This window comes from Trichomycterus rosablanca, chromosome 2 (genome assembly GCF_030014385.1).
Source record: "Trichomycterus rosablanca isolate fTriRos1 chromosome 2, fTriRos1.hap1, whole genome shotgun sequence".
In the NCBI taxonomy this organism is placed as follows: Eukaryota; Metazoa; Chordata; class Actinopteri; order Siluriformes; family Trichomycteridae; genus Trichomycterus; species Trichomycterus rosablanca.
In genome coordinates, this window is record NC_085989.1 from 15,027,682 (window position 1) to 15,046,486 (window position 18,805).

The 18,805-nt window shown below is 37.3% G+C and overlaps 1 protein-coding gene across 1 annotated transcript; it reads right to left on the reverse strand.

Moving 5' to 3' along the window:
* Positions 1-4,232: 4,232 nt before the first annotated feature.
* Positions 4,233-5,351, reverse strand: hoxa1a (homeobox A1a). The gene is made up of 2 exons (XM_062990180.1): positions 4,721-5,351; positions 4,233-4,585 (listed from the first exon to the last, which is right to left on the reverse strand). Exons 1-2 carry the CDS (start codon positions 5,343-5,345, stop codon positions 4,233-4,235), a joined length of 978 nt encoding a protein of 325 aa, XP_062846250.1. The 5' UTR covers positions 5,346-5,351.
* Between the last annotated feature and the right edge of the window lie 13,454 nt (positions 5,352-18,805).

An 18,805-nucleotide genomic window follows, 5' to 3' on the forward strand; every position in this document is an offset into this window, starting at 1 on the left:
TGGTATATGTAATGCTTTGGGCATTTTTGTACCTAACTGATACCTACAATGAGATCCCTTTAATGCTTTGTGTGCTTCTTAAATGTCAGAAAATACTACTAGAACAGCTAAACTTTACATGGAGTTAATAAAAGTAACTTTAACTAATGACAGGTGTGTACTGGGTAAAATTTAACATCCCAGATTATTATTTATTTGTTTATTAGGGTTTTAACGTCATGTTTCACACATTTTGGTTACATTCATGACAGAAACGGTATAGCTACTCTTTACACAAGGTTCTTCAGTTCATAATGTCTAATGGCTATCATGGACAATTTTGTATCTCCAATTCACCTTACTTGCATGTCTTTGGATTGTGGGAGGAAACCCACGCAGACACGGGTAGAACATGCAAACTCTACACAGAAAGGACCCGAACCGCCCCACCTGGGGATCGAACCCAGAACCTTCAGGACCCACTGACCCACCACCCTATCCCAGATTATAAGAGGATGTGCACAGTTATGCACATTATTTTAGTTTTATTTTAGTTATATTATTTCTGTTTGTTTTTCAATTAATTTTATTGCACATATTATAGGTCACATTTAAGGTGGAAATGAATCTGAAATGTTTTATCTTGGTCTGATTTTTTACATCTCAAAAACCTGGCATTTTACAGGGTTGTGTAGACTTTTAATATCCATATTTTTATGTATATTTTATATATTTGACTTTTTATATTTTATATTAAGGCTAATTTCTGCAATGTTACACTGAAAAGTAAGATAAATCAAATTTAAGCACCCAATAGTCAGTAATTTAAATCTAGTCTTTTAATAAAAAAAACAAAAATTCCAAGAAAACAACAAAAACCAAATCAAAATTCCTATCACATATCAAATGATTTACGTTCATGGCAAAGCTGAATAACTAGGCAGCTGAACATTTTATTAATTATATAATTAATATTAATAATGATATTGATAGTGTTATTTGGTAGTCCTATTAATTACTAATACTATTTTATTAGGGTTACTATTAGTTACTGTTTACTATAATTAGGGTTTTTTGTAAGTAACTTTGTTAATTGAAACTAAAATATTTACAATAACGAGCTAACTGAGTTGAAATTTTTACGTGTAAAGAATTCCCATTACACGTTTTTTTGTAATATTTAAACGCAAGCTTTGCAGACAGACAAAGTAAAGTAAAGTAACTTCTTTCATGTAAACACATTAATTAGGGAGTGTTACATTACGTAGAGCCTTTAGCAGTATGTTTTTCAATAATGTAAATTAAAATATATTAAAACGGTTAATAAAAATAAGTGTAATAATATTATTTACTAAACTGACAGCTTAGTAAATGCAACAATGCAAAAATGCCATTGGGGATTTAAATCAAACTGTTTATTACCTCGTATTTATAAAAAGAAATACCGATGTTTAAAGATAGTTCAAAAACTTCGTTTGAAACTGGGTTATAAAATATACTTTTAATTAATAATTTTAGAGGTAAAATACAATATAGTTTTGCTTCAATTACAATCTATACCCATACTACTACTACTACTGCTAATAATAATAATACTAATGATAATAATAATAATCATCATCGTCGCTGTTGTTGGTGGTGTTGTTGCTGAGTAGGGTTTTATTTCCAAAATAGCAATATGCTTTGAATTAAGCATGTAATCCTATATAATCACCATTTAAATGCTTAATCCCACCACATGTTTCCAAGTCACGCTCTCTGTTAAACCATTGAGGTTGTTTAGTTCAAAGTCTCGGTTAGAATCCCCAATAATAAAATGAATTAGGTCTATGATAGGCTAATTAGAGTTGAACAAATAGGCTACTGAGTCGTAATATTAATGAAGACTTTAGACATTTATGAAAACATTTAGTATTAACACAATATTTAATGAAGCTTCCTTAAAATGTATTTAAATTTTGTCAAACAAAGAATTAAAAGTATTTTTAAACATTTTAAAATATATGTTTAGTTTGAAGTTCTTATTAAAAATTTTAAATCTTTAAATCTCAGTATAAATGTAAGAATTCCATAAATACTGTTATAGTCGCGGCGTTGAGAGTCCACGAGGACACTGCCCTCAAATACAGGTGCATTCAAACTAAATGTTGATCATTAATAATGGCCAGGTTTTCACTTTTTTCGGGGCTTTACATGTCTGTCATGCTCTATGCGAAATCATCTCGGCCAGAAGTTGGGTGTAATGCTTGAATTAGCATTCGGGTCTGCATTTACATCGTTTAACATACACTTTTACCCAAAGCTTACCATACAACTAAATGTAATACAATCAATTTAGCGTTAAGCGCCTTGCTCAAGTGCACAACACTGGCAGCTTGACGGTGGTGGGGTTTGAACCAGCAACCTCTCGGTTAATAGTCCAGTACTTAGTAAACTAACACCGCCTTTAATAATAGATTCCAAAATATATGCAGTAACATTTTATTAGCTACATTTAAGCGTTAATCAACAAGACTGTTGTGTTCTCAGGTGGCAGGGCTTCAGATTCGCAGAATAAATTTGGGATAAGGACATTAGATTTACACGTGGCTTACTAAATTATTGAACAGGTAAAGATGACTAACGCTTATTTAAATTAATACATCATATGATCATATGTATATGGGCACCAAAAAATTAGAAATTTAGTCATTGCATTTCAAAACCACTGGCATAAATTTTGAGTTTTCCCCCTTTGCAGTTACAACAGCCTCATCTTCTCTGTGTTTGATATCATAATGACTTGGAATGAGTCTGTATGACACACATCTACTGTTGGCTAAGATGTGTTGGCTTAAAATATATGTTTTAATTTATTTCAAAGTTGCTCGTTCAGGTTAAAGTCAGGGCTTTGTGTGGGCCTTGATTGTTCCTTTACCCCAGACTTGTCAAACCATGTCCTCATGACATAGTTTTGTCCAAAAGTGCACAGTGCTGAAACAGGAAATGCTCTTTCTCAAATTACACACACAGTTGGATGCATTAAGAATGTTAGTTAATTTTATAAACCTGTTTGTTAAAGCTGGCTAAAACACCTGAACTTAATGATTAGGATACCTTTGGTCTTATAGCTTGAGTGTGATATGATGTTGCTCAGGCAAATCAAATTTGCAGTGGAATAATAGTGTGGAACTATGTACTATATAAAAAGGCCATAACCTTTTGTAACAAAAACTTTATTATACAGATTTTTACCCGTTAAACCGTGATTATTAAATGTAAATCCCTAATCATTGACTGATAAAACTCAGTGCAACATGAGGGTTGTGCATCATGCAGGAGTCACACTAACACTAAAACAGCCAAACCTTGACATCACTTACAACTTGGGAAACAGATGTTGATAAGGGGAGGTAGCCTTCTTTTACTTAGCATCTTTTACCATTGAAGGCAATTCAATCATTATGATCAGGGCAACGTTTACATACACTTGTAGGGAACATGTACTAAATGTCATGGTAGGCCCTCTGGTGACTACTCTATGGCCATATATTTACGGCATTTTAGGCTGCACCAGTTTAAAACTACATGGACAACAGTTTACTTTTGGCATGATTGAATTGTTTTTAGACCTTTTACTTTGTATTGTTTGTATTGTCAGATGTACCAGATGTTAGACATGATTAACAGTCAATCACTATTAGTTACAAGGAATGAGGAAACCATGATACAAAGTTTAAAAACAATATAAAAACTCTTATAAAATAAAACCTGTATGATAGTATGATTTAATTTGCTGTACGCCTATTTTAATATACTTTTTGATTTTGTCACAAAAGAATGTTTGCAAAAATCATCGTTCCTTAGAAGTGTATGTACATTTTTTTTACTTCAAATTTGCTTTCTCTGTTTCAAATTATGGCACTTGTATCTTTTTAGTATTTGTTTTGCTACATGAGGTAGACGTTACAAATAGGTTTCAGTAGTCAGACTCAGTAAATTATTAACATTATTACATCTGCCATTTTGTTCCAGAAAATGCTTTAGTCACTTACATTAATTATAAACTAACATAATAAACTATGAATTCCTCACGTTTAGTAGTAATACATAAAAGACAGCACAGCAATTAGTCAAAACTAGTGCATTATGGTAACTGACGGTGGCTGTTAGGCATGTTCAGTTACATCCCTCGACCACCCCATTTCTCTGACTTTGTGGCCAGTCACAGTGCAATACTTATCTCCTTTTAGTATAACGTAATATTACACTTTTTATCCAGAGGAAAAGGGATCAGTTCCCAAGGATGCAGGAGATGGTGTTGACGGCGCAGAAAAAGACTGTTCTGATGCATCTTCAGTTTTTTCCGGACCGTCCCCTGATTCCGGCACAGTTTTGCTAAGAATTCCTTCTTTTTCACGCTTCTTCTGCTTCATGCGACGATTCTGAAACCAGATCTTCACCTGAGTCTCGTTTAGCTGGAGAGCAGCAGCTATCTCCACACGCCTGGCTCGCGTTAAGTACTTGTTGAAGTGAAACTCTTTCTCCAGCTCTGTCAGCTGTTTGGTGGTAAAATTTGTGCGAACTGTGTTGGGTTGCCCACCATAACCATACTCCCCCACTTTTCCTGTAAAAGTAAAACACAACAATTCAGAATTTCTTACCAGCAAGGTGATCTCAGACCAATCTAATTTAATTAACTGAAATAAAACTAATCTACAGCAAACAGTAAACCCTTTGCAAATAACACCAACTGTGTCACCTGTTTTTGGTGGATTCCGTTTCACTTTCATCCAGTCGAACGTCTGCGCCTTGGATGCACCATCTGATAAAGGTGAACAGCACGTGTCGTGATTCACTGCATGCAAAGGGGACAGAGGATTTGAACATCCTGCCACGAACGTTAAATTTGCCTGTTCCTGGCCGTGCCCGTATGTAGATGTTGCGTACTGAAATTGGCCATGTAAGTGCGCACTGCTGCTGTTGTAGCCATGGCGATGATTATGATGGGATTGCAAAATATTTCCAGTGTAAACTAGCGGACCGCACTGAGATAACGCTGGAGTTGAATCAGCATCTTGGTTTATGGTGTAGTGATTATAACCGGCACAAAAACTTTGAGTTCCGTACGTTGGATGGGCACCATAGGCGAGTGACAGTGTCCCGGATGATTGGTACGACCCGGCTCGATGTGAATTATTTGAAACTGCCTCAGATGACGCTCTGTTGGCCAAGAATCGTTCGCTCCCGTTGCAATTGTTTACTGTGAGAGAACAAGACTGGAAAGTTGTAATTCCGTGATCTGCATGGAACGCTCTGACAGAGCACGAGTCCCCGCCAGCTCCGTCCCCGCCGCTCATCCCTGAGTAATCTAAGAATGTACTCATTCTGGCATCGTCCTGAGCGTCTCTCCAACTGCCACGCCTAGATGGTTTATTGCTACAGCCACGGTCTAACCGTCAACCTTCCGCCTTCTTTAATCAGCAGAGTTATGAGAGAGATGCGTAGGGCTAATATGAATGAGCAGTGACAGCCACGTGAGCCAGGTCAGCCAGTGACTGTTGGCTTTACTGGGTGTCTCAGTAGCCATGCGGTGACAGGTAGTCGTTAAAGAGTAAGCTTATGTAAATGTCGACCCCTTGTCGATCATAGTGACGTATACACTCCGAGCCCTGCTTACTAAACACTTAATGAAAAACTGAAGCACAAAAGTAGGACGTAGTTATAAGCTAAGACGAGTTTGCAGGTATCGAAACAATCTTGTGCTTAAATATATCACTTAAGTTAGGCTTGGTAGTGATGATACGTGTGAACTTGTTGGGTCAGCAAAAGACTAGGCCTACACCCTATACAGGACCCCAATCCATCACGAATTCCAAGTTACAGATTAACTCACATATGTGCGGCACGGTGGAGCCCATCAAGCAGCCCATCAAGCACTGTCGCCTCACAGCAAGAAGGTCCTCGGTTCGATCCCCAGGTGGGGTGGTCCGGGTCCTTTCTGTGTGGAGTTTGCATGTTCTCCCCGTGTCTGCGTGGGTTTTCTCTGGAGCTCCGGTTTCCTCCCACAGTCCAAAGACATGCAAGTGACGTCAATTGAAAAGATACAAAATTGTCCAAGACTGTGTTTGATATAACCTTGTGAAATGATAAATCGTGTGTGGCAGGTGTGAATGTAACCAAGACTGTGGAACATGACGTTAAAATCCTAATAAACAAACAAACAAACTCACATAGAGGCAAATAAAAGTAGCCAGTTCATCATTATGAAATGTGGGAGGAAATTGCAATTAGTACCTACTGGCCAGTAATGTCCAAGTATTCATTGAAAAAATGTTGTGCTGGTATAACATCCCATCAAGATTATTTTTCTGGCAAATCTCACACCCAAGCCCAAAGCAAGTGAATGCTATTTTCACTTTAAGCTGTGCCATTCTCTTTGAACCAATCACAATTTACTATTCACTGTAACAGTATTTCTTTATTTATTTCTGATTGGCTCTGTGAGTCATATAAACTGGTGGATCACAGCTCGGCAGACAGGTTCTGGCCTTGACTTTGCACAGGAGAATGATGGAAACACACATGGAAACACATCATGGGCTTTAAATCTGGGTTGGTATCAGTCTAAGTAATGGCTTAAGTATTTTTTAGACGTTGATGCGTGCTTTTTCTTTATTTGTTGCATATTTTTGTGACAACGACATAGCTTTTACCAAACAAGGATTTACAAAGTGGAAAGCGGCAGTCAGATGCATATACAGTCATGTGAAAAAGTTAGGACACCCCATGAAAACCTTTTTGAACATATTTAAACATATGAACATTTAAGCTTCATTTGAACAGTACTGAGAGATGGAACTTATATAACTAAACAAAAAAAATGTTAAAAATACTTTTTAAACACCAGTTGTAAAATGTAATGAACAAAAATTAAAAATTTATTGTGATGAAAAAGTTAGGAGACCCCCACATTTATTACTACTTAAAATGTCTAAAATTAGAATCCGGTGCACCACATCAGCTGTAATAATTAGGCCATCGTTAGAGGACATTGGAGTTTTATTTAAACCTCAGACATAAGTTTGGTTTGCTTTTGATTATTGAAGTGAGTGTTATCACCATGGTGAGATCTAGAGAGCTCTCTGAGTCCTTTAGAAAGAAGGTTGTAGATGCATATGAGTCTGGGACAGGATTTAAAAAGATCTCAAAACAATTAGAAATCAGCCATTCCACTGTCCGGAAAATCATTAACAAGTGGAGAACATTTAAAACAACTGCCAACATGGTCAGGTCAGGCCGTCGACCGCAAGATGTGTAAAGAATTCTCCAATAATCCTTCAATGTCATCACGGGACCTACAGGTAGCTCTTGCCACAGTTGATGTCAAGGTACATGCATCTATCATCAGAAAGAGACTTCACATGTTTGATTTACATGGGAGGTGTGCAAGGAGGAAACCCTTGCTGTAAAAAAAAACATCAGGGCAAGACTAACGTTTACCAGAGAACACCTAGACAAAGACCAGGACTTCTGGAACAATGTGCTTTGGACAGATTAATCTAAAGTTGAATTATTTGGGCACAGTAACAGAAAACATGTTTGGCGCAAACCCAACACAGCATTTGAGCACAAGAACCTCATACCAACTGTGAAGCATGGAGGTGGAAATGTCATGGTTTGGGGCTGCTTTGCAGCAGCAGGGTCTGGCAAGCTCTCCATTATAGAATTTACAATGAATTCTTCACTGTATCAGAGGGTGCTTGAGAAAAATGTAAGACCATCTGTCCAAAAACTGAAGCTGAAGCGGAAGTGGACCATGCAGCATGACAACAACCCAAACATTCCAGCAAATGGCTCAAAAGAAAGAAATAGAGAGTTCTGGAATGGCCAAGTCAAAGCCCGAATCTTAATCCTATTGAGATGCTGTGGGTGATTTGAAACAGGCTGTGCATGCAAGAAACCCCTCAAACCTCACACAGCTGAAGAAATTCTGCATGGAGGAGCGGGAAAAACTTTCCCCCAGTCGATGTCAGAGACTGGTAGATGGTTATAGGAAACTTCTAATTGAGGGTATTTCATTTTTTTTTTTCAGTTTTATTTGTTTAATGATATAAGTTCCATTTCTCAATACTGTTCAAATGTTCATATGTTTAAATATGTTCAAAAAGACAAAGGTTCTCATGGGGTGTTCTAACTTTTTCACAGAACTGTATGAGCTTCTTCTATGTGAGCAAAAATAAAGCAGAAAATCAGAACGTGACACTATGGCTGCTCTGTTAGCACCAACCCAGACAGATAAATGCTACTACTATAGAATACATGTCATGTGGTACGATATGTATCTGTAAACGATCTGCCTCTTTGTGGAACCCTGCAATCGACTCACTGTGACGTCATCAGTTGGTCTTTTTCTCAAGCTTATTAAATTTTTCCAAGAACCCTGAAATGATAGAGATAACAAAACACATTGCTCAGAATGCAAAAGATATACAATATGAGATGATCAACATGCTAGCAAGATTTGAGCCCAAAAAGATTAAACGTAAATTGGTCAAAGGCAGACACAGCAGGTTTTTTTATAAAGAGTGATGGAACTCGAGTCAGGTGTAATGTTGAAAATCTCTCTTTAGTTAACAGGTTCATGTGTAATTTTGTTTCAGAAAAGCATCTCACTGGCTTACTTGGCCTAAATTAGACAGATGCAGAATAAATAACCAATCAAAAACTACATCTCTCCGAGGAACAACATTATTAGTCAGGTATTACAACTGTAAAATTTGATTTTGTGAAATGTGATTTTGGCCCATGACATCAGCCTTGATATGAATGAGTTTGTGAGGGTTTTGCCCAAAGTAACTAAATACTCCTTTAAAGTAATTGTTCTGAGTTATTGTTATTATATAGGTTGTTTTGGATACTAGATGCACACTTTCCAAATACTGATTTAATTTATGTGCATTTATGTAAAAGTCCTTTGAATATGTTCTATTTTTTGACCCTGTATTTTACACTCACAAGAGGGCTAGGGCAACCAAAAACACTGCAACACATCTAAATGGTTAATAAACAAATACACACCAATTGATAAACAAGCTACACTAAATGACAAAACATCTCAAATTAATATTACACACAATTTCCATTTAAATGCAATATTTACACTGTTTAATAAAAAATTCAGCCAGTTGTGGATTGCATTCTGGGAGTACAGTGCTCACCTGCTGTGCTGATGTAAACAGCAGCACATCTTGAGTAAAGCCTTTTGACCTTTATAAAACCTTTGTTAGACCTTTGACGTTTATTAATAATTCATTTTATTAACTTTTTTAATAAGCACATTTTTTATCCTTATCTAAAGAAATATTAAGACAATCCTAGAAACACGTTCCTGATTTTACTATTTAACTGGTTACTGTACCTGTTTTTCTTGAATAGAAAGTCCACATATCTTGCTCTATTTGTAGCATCATCCAAGACAGGTGCTGCATTTGCTAATGATTAACCACATCATCTGTTTCCATAATAGTTGCTTTACAACCCCAAATCAGAATAAGTTAAGACAGTATAGAAAATGCTAAACAGTGCACTGTTTCTTAGATTTACATCGACTTCTATTTATTTGTCAACAATATGAACCCAAGATGTTTCATACTCTAGTGCTTGATAAAGGTTTGCCAGAGTAAACAGCTATTGATAAATGTTGGTTCTTGATGCAGTGCCATCTGAGCAATCAGAGATTACAATGTTCAGCTTAGACTTGAGCTGTTGCCCTTTTACATACTAAAATTTCTCCATGAGTCCTTGAAATGTTTAATAATATTATGCACGCTAAAGAAAGAAATATGCAATTCCTTCTTTAAGGTACATTGTTTTTAAACATTTCAATAATTTTTTCAAGCATTTGTTGACAAACTGAATATCCTCTGCCCATCTTTGCTCTTCAAAGACTCAGCCTTTTATGTGTACTGCTTTTATTCCAAATCCTAATTAACCTGTTAACATCATCTGTTTGAAATCACATAAATATTTAGTTCTTTTTTTACCTAATTATTTGCCCTGTCCCTTTTTCTTTGGAAAGTGTTTCAGGCCTTAAGGGCAGAACTAGATATACAGTGTATCACAAAAGTGAGTACACCCCTCACATTTCTGCAAATATTTCATTATATCTTTTCATGGGACAACACTATAGACATGAAACTTGGATATAACTTAGAGTAGTCAGTGTACAGCTTGTATAGCAGTGTAGACTTACTGTCTTCTGAAAATAACTCAACACACAGCCATTAATGTCTAAATAGCTGGCAACATAAGTGAGTACACCCCACAGTGAACATGTCCAAATTGTGCCCAAATGTGTCGTTGTCCCTCCCTGGTGTCATGTGTCAAGGTCCCAGGTGTAAATGGGGAGCAGGGCTGTTAAATTTGGTGTTTTGGGTACAATTCTCTCATACTGGCCACTGGATATTCAACATGGCACCTCATGGCAAAGAACTCTCTGAGGATGTGAGAAATAGAATTGTTGCTCTCCACAAAGATGGCCTGGGCTATAAGAAGATTGCTAACACCCTGAAACTGAGCTACAGCATGGTGGCCAAGGTCATACAGCGGTTTTCCAGGACAGGTTCCACTCGGAACAGGCTTCGCCAGGGTCGACCAAAGAAGTTGAGTCCACGTGTTCGGCGTCATATCCAGAGGTTGGCTTTAAAAAACAGACACATGAGTGCTGCCAGCATTGCTGCAGAGGTTGAAGACGTGGGAGGTCAGCCTGTCAGTGCTCAGACCATACGCCGCACACTGCATCAACTCGGTCTGCATGGTCGTCATCCCAGAAGGAAGCTGACGCACAAGAAAGCCCGCAGTTTGCTGAAGACAAGCAGTCCAAGAACATGGATTACTGGAATGCCCTGTGGTCTGACGAGACCAAGATAAACTTGTTTGGCTCAGATGGTGTCCAGCATGTGTGGCGGCGCCCTGGTGAGAAGTACCAAGACAACTGTATCTTGCCTACAGTCAAGCATGGTGGTGGTAGCATCATGGTCTTGGGCTGCATGAGTGTTGCTGGCACTGGGGAGCTGCAGTTCATTGAGGGAAACATAAATTCCAACATGTACTGTGACATTCTGAAACAGAGCATGATCCCCTCCCTTCGAAAACTGGGCCTCATGGCAGTTTTCCAACAGGATAACGACCCCAAACACAACCTCCAAGATGACAACTGCCTTGCTGAGGAAGCTGAAGGTAAAGGTGATGGACTAAACCCAATTGAGCACCTGTGGCGCATCCTCAAGTGGAAGGTGGAGGAGTTCAAGGTGTCTAACATCCACCAGCTCCTTGATGTCATCATGGAGGAGTGGAAGAGGATTCCAGTAGCAACCTGTGCAGCTCTGGTGAATTCCATGCCCAGGAGGGTTAAGGCAGTGCTGGATAATAATGGTGGTCACACAAAATATTGACACTTTGGGCACAATTTGGACATGTTCACTGTGGGGTGTACTCACTTATGTTGCCAGCCATTTAGACATTAATGGCTGTGTGTTGAGTTATTTTCAGAAGACAGTAAATCTACACTGCTATACAAGTTGTACACTGACTACTCTAAGTTATATCCAAGTTTTATTTCTATAGTGTTGTCCCATGAAAAGATATAATAAAATATGTGAGGGGTGTACTCACTTTTGTAATACACTGTATATTAACACATGGAATAAAGTTGAGCAGACAAAATTCCTTGGGTTCATATTATCTGCAATTTAATAAAAGTTCTAGGGCAGCATGGTAACTCAGTGGGTAGCACTGTTGTCTCACAGCAAGAAGGTCCTGGGTTTAATCCCCAGGTGGAGTGGTCCGGGTCCTTTCTGTGTGGAGTTGCATGTTTTCTTGGAGCTCTGGTTTCCTCCCACAGTCCACCAAGACATGCAAGTGAGGTGAATTGGTGGTACTAAATTGTCCATGACTGTGTCTGACATTGTGTAAAACATGAAGTGAAAGTCCTATTTGATAAAAGTTACATATGTGCATTTTCCATATTGTCAAAACTTCATTAGATTTGAAGATGTAAATGACCATACATATATCTTATTAAATGATTAGTTTTGTGACCAGGCCACTTGTCTCTGCAATCCAATCAGTGAATGTTTCTGTGACTGTCTATACATCAATAAAGCCACAGAATGACAACTTGTCCCTGTAACAACTTGATGTTCTTGATGTATTTCAGTGTTAAAATGTGTGTTTACATCCTAAATAAAACTTTGAGCTTTCTTTTCCGTTTTACAAACAGTGGCCAGGACAGTGTTTACTTTTTCTGAGGAGCAGAGGCTAGTGGCACCATCTCAAATGACTTCCTTCACCCTATGTAGTCCATGTTGGACATGAAATAGCAGAACCCCCACCAAAATAGTACATAATTCGATATTAGTTGTTATTGCCAATAATATAGTTTGACTATATCTGAGTCCAATTAAATATATTTAAAGCCAGATCTAATGACTGTTTATTAAAATGTTTTCTTTTTAAAGTAGTGTCCTAAGTAGGGAATAGATATAGTTATAGTTATTTGAGACAGGGCAAATAATCCACTCAAATGGCAGACTGAACAAACTGGCTAACCTAGCAAGCTAGCTAATGAAGCAAAGGCTCTGAACTCATACCTTTTTTGCATTTTGGCCATGCTATTTTTCACTTCAACTGCCAAACAAGTAGTGCTGTTTTATTAGAGCCACAGTTTTATTTTATTACAAAAACCCACAACATCACAATAATAATAAATTTTATTTATATAGCGCTTTTCAAGATACTCAAAGACGCTTCATAATCTATTAATATAGCCTAAGCCCTTTATAGTTAACATGTGCCTAGCAAGTGCCAAGTTTCTAGGATGCAAAAATGATATTTTAAGTGACCATTATGAATTTGACATATGAACAACAAAGGCAGGAATAATATCAATATAGTATTTTGTGTATTGCCTTATTTATATGTTGTATATATTATTTATACTGTATTTATATTGAATTTATGATTCATTCAAAGTAACTACTTTCTTTAATTCGGTTTTTACTGTTTTTGTTTCTAAAATATAGAAAATATGAAAGACATAAAGCTATGCAATGTCTTTGTGGGTTTATAGACACAATAATTAATAAATGAATAATGCAAGGGGCATCAGCCAAAATCCTGCTTAGGGCAACACATTGATCAGGGCAGGCTCAGAGTTTCATGCATTTCTCTGCATTGTTGTGATTACGGTTTATACACAAGGATCTATTACTAAAAATATTTGACTAGCCAAATAAAAATGGAGTGAGTATTGAGATAAAGTATTGAATTAATTTTGCGCCCCCTCTGGATGGGAGGAAGATGTACATACACTCACTAAGCACTTTATAAAGTACAGCACACCTACTGTACCTGGCAGAGCAGAACCTCAGAGAGGGCCTTGGGTGTTATGGTAGGTACTGCTTGTGCAGCAATGTTGTTGTGATGTTACAAATGCTGTTTGAACTTACTGCCCTTTTTTTTACTTACTTTGTGTATTAATCGTCCTCTAATCTTTTATCAGTGGGCAGTTTCATATCATATGACACTTTTGGCTACATATTTTCAAGAGCTGTTTAATGTTAGTTATCCAACACCAAGTCAATACCACTGTATTCAGATAAAGTTAGTTAATATTTTGTCGGTGTGATGGATTTATTTTTGGGTCTTACAATAGGTCTAAAATACCATAGTCTTGGATAAAATGAACATAAATCAAAAAATAAATTACATTCAAATTCGAGATCCAAACTAAAAAAAAAAAAAAAATTATTTAGAAATGTAACTTTAATTTTTATTTTTAATTTTTTAATTTTTATTTTTATTTCATTTACATTCTGTGCAGCCTTAAGGGAATTCATGAAAAGTACGTGTTTCAGTAATTATTTGTAGCCCTGTAGTGATTTGGGTAGGTGTATGCGTGTTGGCGTTTTGTGGTCACGTGTGTGTGTGTACGTGTGTGTGTGCGTGCCTACGTGTGTGTGTGTATGTGTTCAATGACAAATCAAGACTCACTTTTTAAGTTTTTCGCAATTTTAATAATGTGTACAGTACTAATAAATCAAAACTGAGTTAATGAGGTAGATCATTTTAGCCTAAGTATATAACAGTTAATCCTTACCAGTCTCTCAAAGAAATATGCCCCCCATAGCAACATTAGTCAAATCAAATAGTTTTGTTTATGTAAGTTGACGACAAAATTGACCCTAAATCACCCTAATAAACATTGGATTGTCTAATTAAACATTTATAGCATAATACTTAGGACTACTCCCAGATAGCATACGGATGTGGGCCACTTCTGGCAACGTTACGGCACTGCCGGTTCACTGCCGGCATCGGCAAACAGCATATGAGCCAAAAGTGGCCCACATATAGGAAATGCTTATATGGCCCACATGTCCCAAAACAGATCTGGGCCACATCTGGCAAAGACATGGCACCACTGGCAAACTAAGTGAGCCAGTAATACTGGCTCTTATATTAAAAATGGTAATGTCCCACTTTCTAAAGCATTCAAATGCATTAATTTGCACATAAATAAAACAAAAACGTTTGCAAATTTAATGAAAATTAATGTTACTACTGTAACTAAGAATAATAAGATACACTGTAAAACATTTCAGCCTCAATAAGTTATGTGAACTCATTTCTTCTTTTCAACTTAAATTGTCACGACAATTTTTGTATTTTGAACTCAGGTTATTAAGTTTTCAGAAAATCTAACGTAAAATAATCAGTTGTCTTGACTACTTGTGAGTTTTTCTATGTTGTCAATGTTCATTTAACTCATGTCTGTAAGTTATCAGTTAAACAAAAGGTGGGGAAAGAGTGGGCGATTCCTATAGGTGGGACCATTTTTGAGTTAGACAGAACAATAATATTTTTTAAAACGTTTAAACCATGGGAACATGGGGCTAACCAATTTTTTTCACAGACGAAGAGCCATTAATATTAATACTGATAAAAACAAGAATAACACACGTTATACGATAGTGGACTACATTTAGCGGCGGAGGGACACACCTGACTCTGGACTACAGTTTGAGGCGGATTAATACACCGAGTGGAGTTTGGCAAGTTGGAGCGTTTACTACTGAAAGCATCAATGGCGGGAAGCAGGTGAGTTTATCAAAGTTTAAAACCTGTGTGATAAAAAGTGAAATTGTGTACGTCGACCATTAAATGTGACAGAACTGACGGATTTACTCATTTCGTTATGTTTACCGAGGCCATGAACGCTTAACATTAGGTTAACAGTTAGCTACTACACCACTTGGGTCCATGGCAGATATTTTAAATAATGGTTGTGTTGGTTTGTGCTGTAATGAGTATAACGGAACGTTAACTGTGGTGAAATAAACTTTGGTTTGCTTTTAAACGAAACGTCTGCATGCGTGCTCGGGTAAGCTAATAGTGGAAAAGATTGTTAGCCATCCACTTTCAAAAGTAAATAATGACTTGTAATAATGTGCGTTTTTACACTGTGTTGATCTGCTGAGCGTTAAAGAATTTGGTTTTCTTTTTAAAGTTGTAATTGGGTTTAATTGACCTATGTAGGGATGAATGAAGAGAGCTAAATATCTCCAGATAATAATTTTATTCACATACATTTTTGAGAACACAATTTAGCATTCTTGTTTTTTCTCTCTGCAGAGTTCTGAAGATCCCTTTCATGAAGTGGAAATGGTCAAGGAAGAATACTACTGTTTTTATTTTGGGTACACATTGCTGTTTTTAAAAGATGTACCAAGAGCCAAGGTGAAAACTTATGAAATATTTGTTGTTTAAATAAATGTTATTTATAAACAGAAGTTGTAAGTTGATTCATTATAAAGTTTAAATAAACTGGGAAACATTTATTAGTCAAGTCTAGAAATGACGAACATAAACTTTAGACAATAAGTTATGTGAATATAGCTGAAGTTTTATGAACTTAAAAGTGTGTGTTAAAATAGTGAGGAATTGTACGTTTGACTAGATAGTTCATTTTCTAAAATGGATAAAATAAACATATTAAGTTATTTTGACTCAGTGCATCAAGTTGAAACAATGAATAAAGTGAGACATTTAAATGTTTGTTGTATTGTTATATTGATGGAAAACATGATTAAGTGATGATTATTAAATCACAGGGTGTGATGATTAATGGGATTGGGAGAGGGGCATCAGTAAAATTTGGATCTGGGCCACATATGGCATGGTAACAGCCCAGTTGTTTTACATGTGGTTGAGTTGTGGGTCATTTCTGGCCCTGCTGGTTTAAAGGTGGCTGAGATGTGGCCCTTTTATGGCTGTAAAACGGCCGAGTTCCGGCAACCGCATCTGGCCCTCATCTGTGCCATCATTCCATGTGGTATGTGGGCCGCAAGTAAGTGCCGGACGTGGCCCAGATTCGGGCCATATCAAATTTGCTATCTGGGCTGTGACGACAGTTTTGGCATATTATTATTATTATTGCTGTTGGTATTGTTGTTATGTATTGCGTTGTTTTAATTATTATTATTTTATGTTTTTTATATTGTTGCTAATAGCAGATTTAACACAATTTATTAAGATCATAATAGGTTTATCATGAGATTTAATTAATTTATAGTTATTGCAGGTCCTACATCTTTTGCGAAGTATTGGAACACCCTTCCAAAATTTCGCAAAACAAGACAAAAATGCGGACGTGCAAAATATGTGGTGCAGTCACGGCTATTGTCTACTGCTGTCAGGTTGCACGAAAGAGTTTGATTAATGGGTTAAGCAGCAACAAACCATCTCCGGTATTTCCCCATGCAGGGCCCAATGTGAAGGCTCAAACAAACAAGGAAGCATCTATTTTACACATTTTGAAATTTTGAAAAAAGTTTTTTGTAAACGCCCACTTATATTCTATAAAAAAAATTATGAATGTGACTGCTTCAATTTTGGTGGTTCTAGGAAAAAGTAAAATGCACTACAACTGAGTATTTATAAATATATATCATAAATAAAATAAATAAATATCATATATAAGTATTCATAAATACCATACGTTGCGTTTTAAAATGAATAAGTTGTAAATGCAGTAACACTGTCTTGCATCTGTATAACTTGCTCTCGATCTTAAAACATTTCTTGGCTACGTTAACTTTACATTATTTGCAATAGAATCAGACACGTTTTATTTGGGACCAATTTATTTCTACACAATATGTAATACAAAAATAAAATCTACAAAGCCAATTTCGTGTTTTTATTATGGTTATAATCTAATCGTTGTGAATTATGGACTACAGTTGTACATTACAACCAGAAGACAACCTACTTTAACTCATTTAATTATAACCTGTCAAATCTGTCAACTGTGTCCATAAAAACTGTTTTAAACATACGTTTAAAACAATTGAACCTCAAATCTCACCATTGTTTCTTTAAAAAATTAAAATCGATCTTGCAGGATCCAGAAAAAAAAAAAAAAATTATGTGCGCTAAGATCCTCTGGGCCACCCAACGACTCGAACAGCGCTGGCAAAGCGCAGTTGGACAAAAACAAAATAGAGTCTGTCGGAACATTCTGAATCTACTGCGGAGTCCAGTACAGATCCCTGGTAGAGCTACACTTTTCTGGACCAACAGAGTGTAATTTACAGACCGTTTCGTCCGTATACGTGGGTAAAGAATCTCTGCAGTTTATGTAGTTAGCACCAAAGGCTGAAAAATTAATGGTCTGTGGGTCGTTGTGGCTTAACTGCGAAACTGTGAATGGCACAGATTGATTCCCAGTTTCCTATTCCGGAAAAAATGTCCTGTCCTCGTCAGTGGCGGTGTTTCTCAACTTATCGCGAATTTCTCTTTACAGATCTTCGTGCGGCGGTTTTGGAGCCATACTTTCACTTAGCGTTTACTTAGGTTTAGTAGTGCTGCGCTGTCTTCGTGTGCCGAGACCGACATAAATTAACACTTGTTTAAGTGGAACTCTTTCTTCAGCTCCAGAAGCTGTGTGTTGTTATACGTAGTCCTCAGACGTCTCAAATTTCCTCCGTCACTAGTCGGGCTGATCTGGCAGAGCTCGGGAAAACCTGACACAGAAGGAGTGTTTGTAAGCACTGATAAAAATGTCACAAGAATTATGTTGCTTCTATGAATTTTCTCTACTATGTCACCATGCGTGATTACAATTCTCATAAAAACACAGTGTAATAGGTCAATCTGGGGGGGAAAACCGCACCTCCACGGCGAAAACCTTTAAGCTGTGTGAAACATAATCAACTCACAGTGGGTGTAATGAATGCAGCAGCAACAGCTGCAGAAGACAACAGCAATCAATCATGCTTCATTGCTGTCGAATATTTAAAAGTCCCTGGGATCATGGGAGAACAAAGATGCTTTGAGAGGGTCAAGATGCGAAATGTATAGTTATCCTACTTACTGAAAGTACACGTGAAATCGCCTTAGCTTTCCTCAAGCTTGCAGTCTATTCTTTACTCACCGTTTGGAGAGACGCCGCCAGGTTTGGTGGCCGTTGTAGCTTCTTGGTTAACAGTCTTTCTTGGAGGCCTTCTTTTCTCGCATCCACGGGTATGTTCTAGGCACTGAAGCGGCGGTAAGCCATCTGGCCCCCATCCACGTCGCGTTGGGTTCGGCCATGACGCTGCTATCTTAAGGGACTCAGGCTAGGAATAGTATGCTCGAAGGGAGGGGGGCAGATTGGCCACGCTACAGTCGAACCCTTGATTGATGAGCTCTGAAAAGAGTCGTCGAGAGGAGGAAAATACGTCAGGCACTCGGCAGGCGACGGTCGACTAGTGATGAAGCCAGTTTAACGCTTGGACTGGTA

What these genes read in the sequence shown, in the direction of transcription:
- hoxa1a (XM_062990180.1), bottom strand. Translation starts at nt 5,345, where the DNA reads ATGAGTACATTCTTAGATTACTCAGGGATGAGCGGCGGGGACGGAGCT. An exon ending in ACGGAATCCACCAAAAACAG is followed by an intron (nt 4,586 to 4,720) that starts GTGACACAGTTG and finishes TTACTTTTACAG; the next exon opens with GAAAAGTGGGGGAGTATGGT.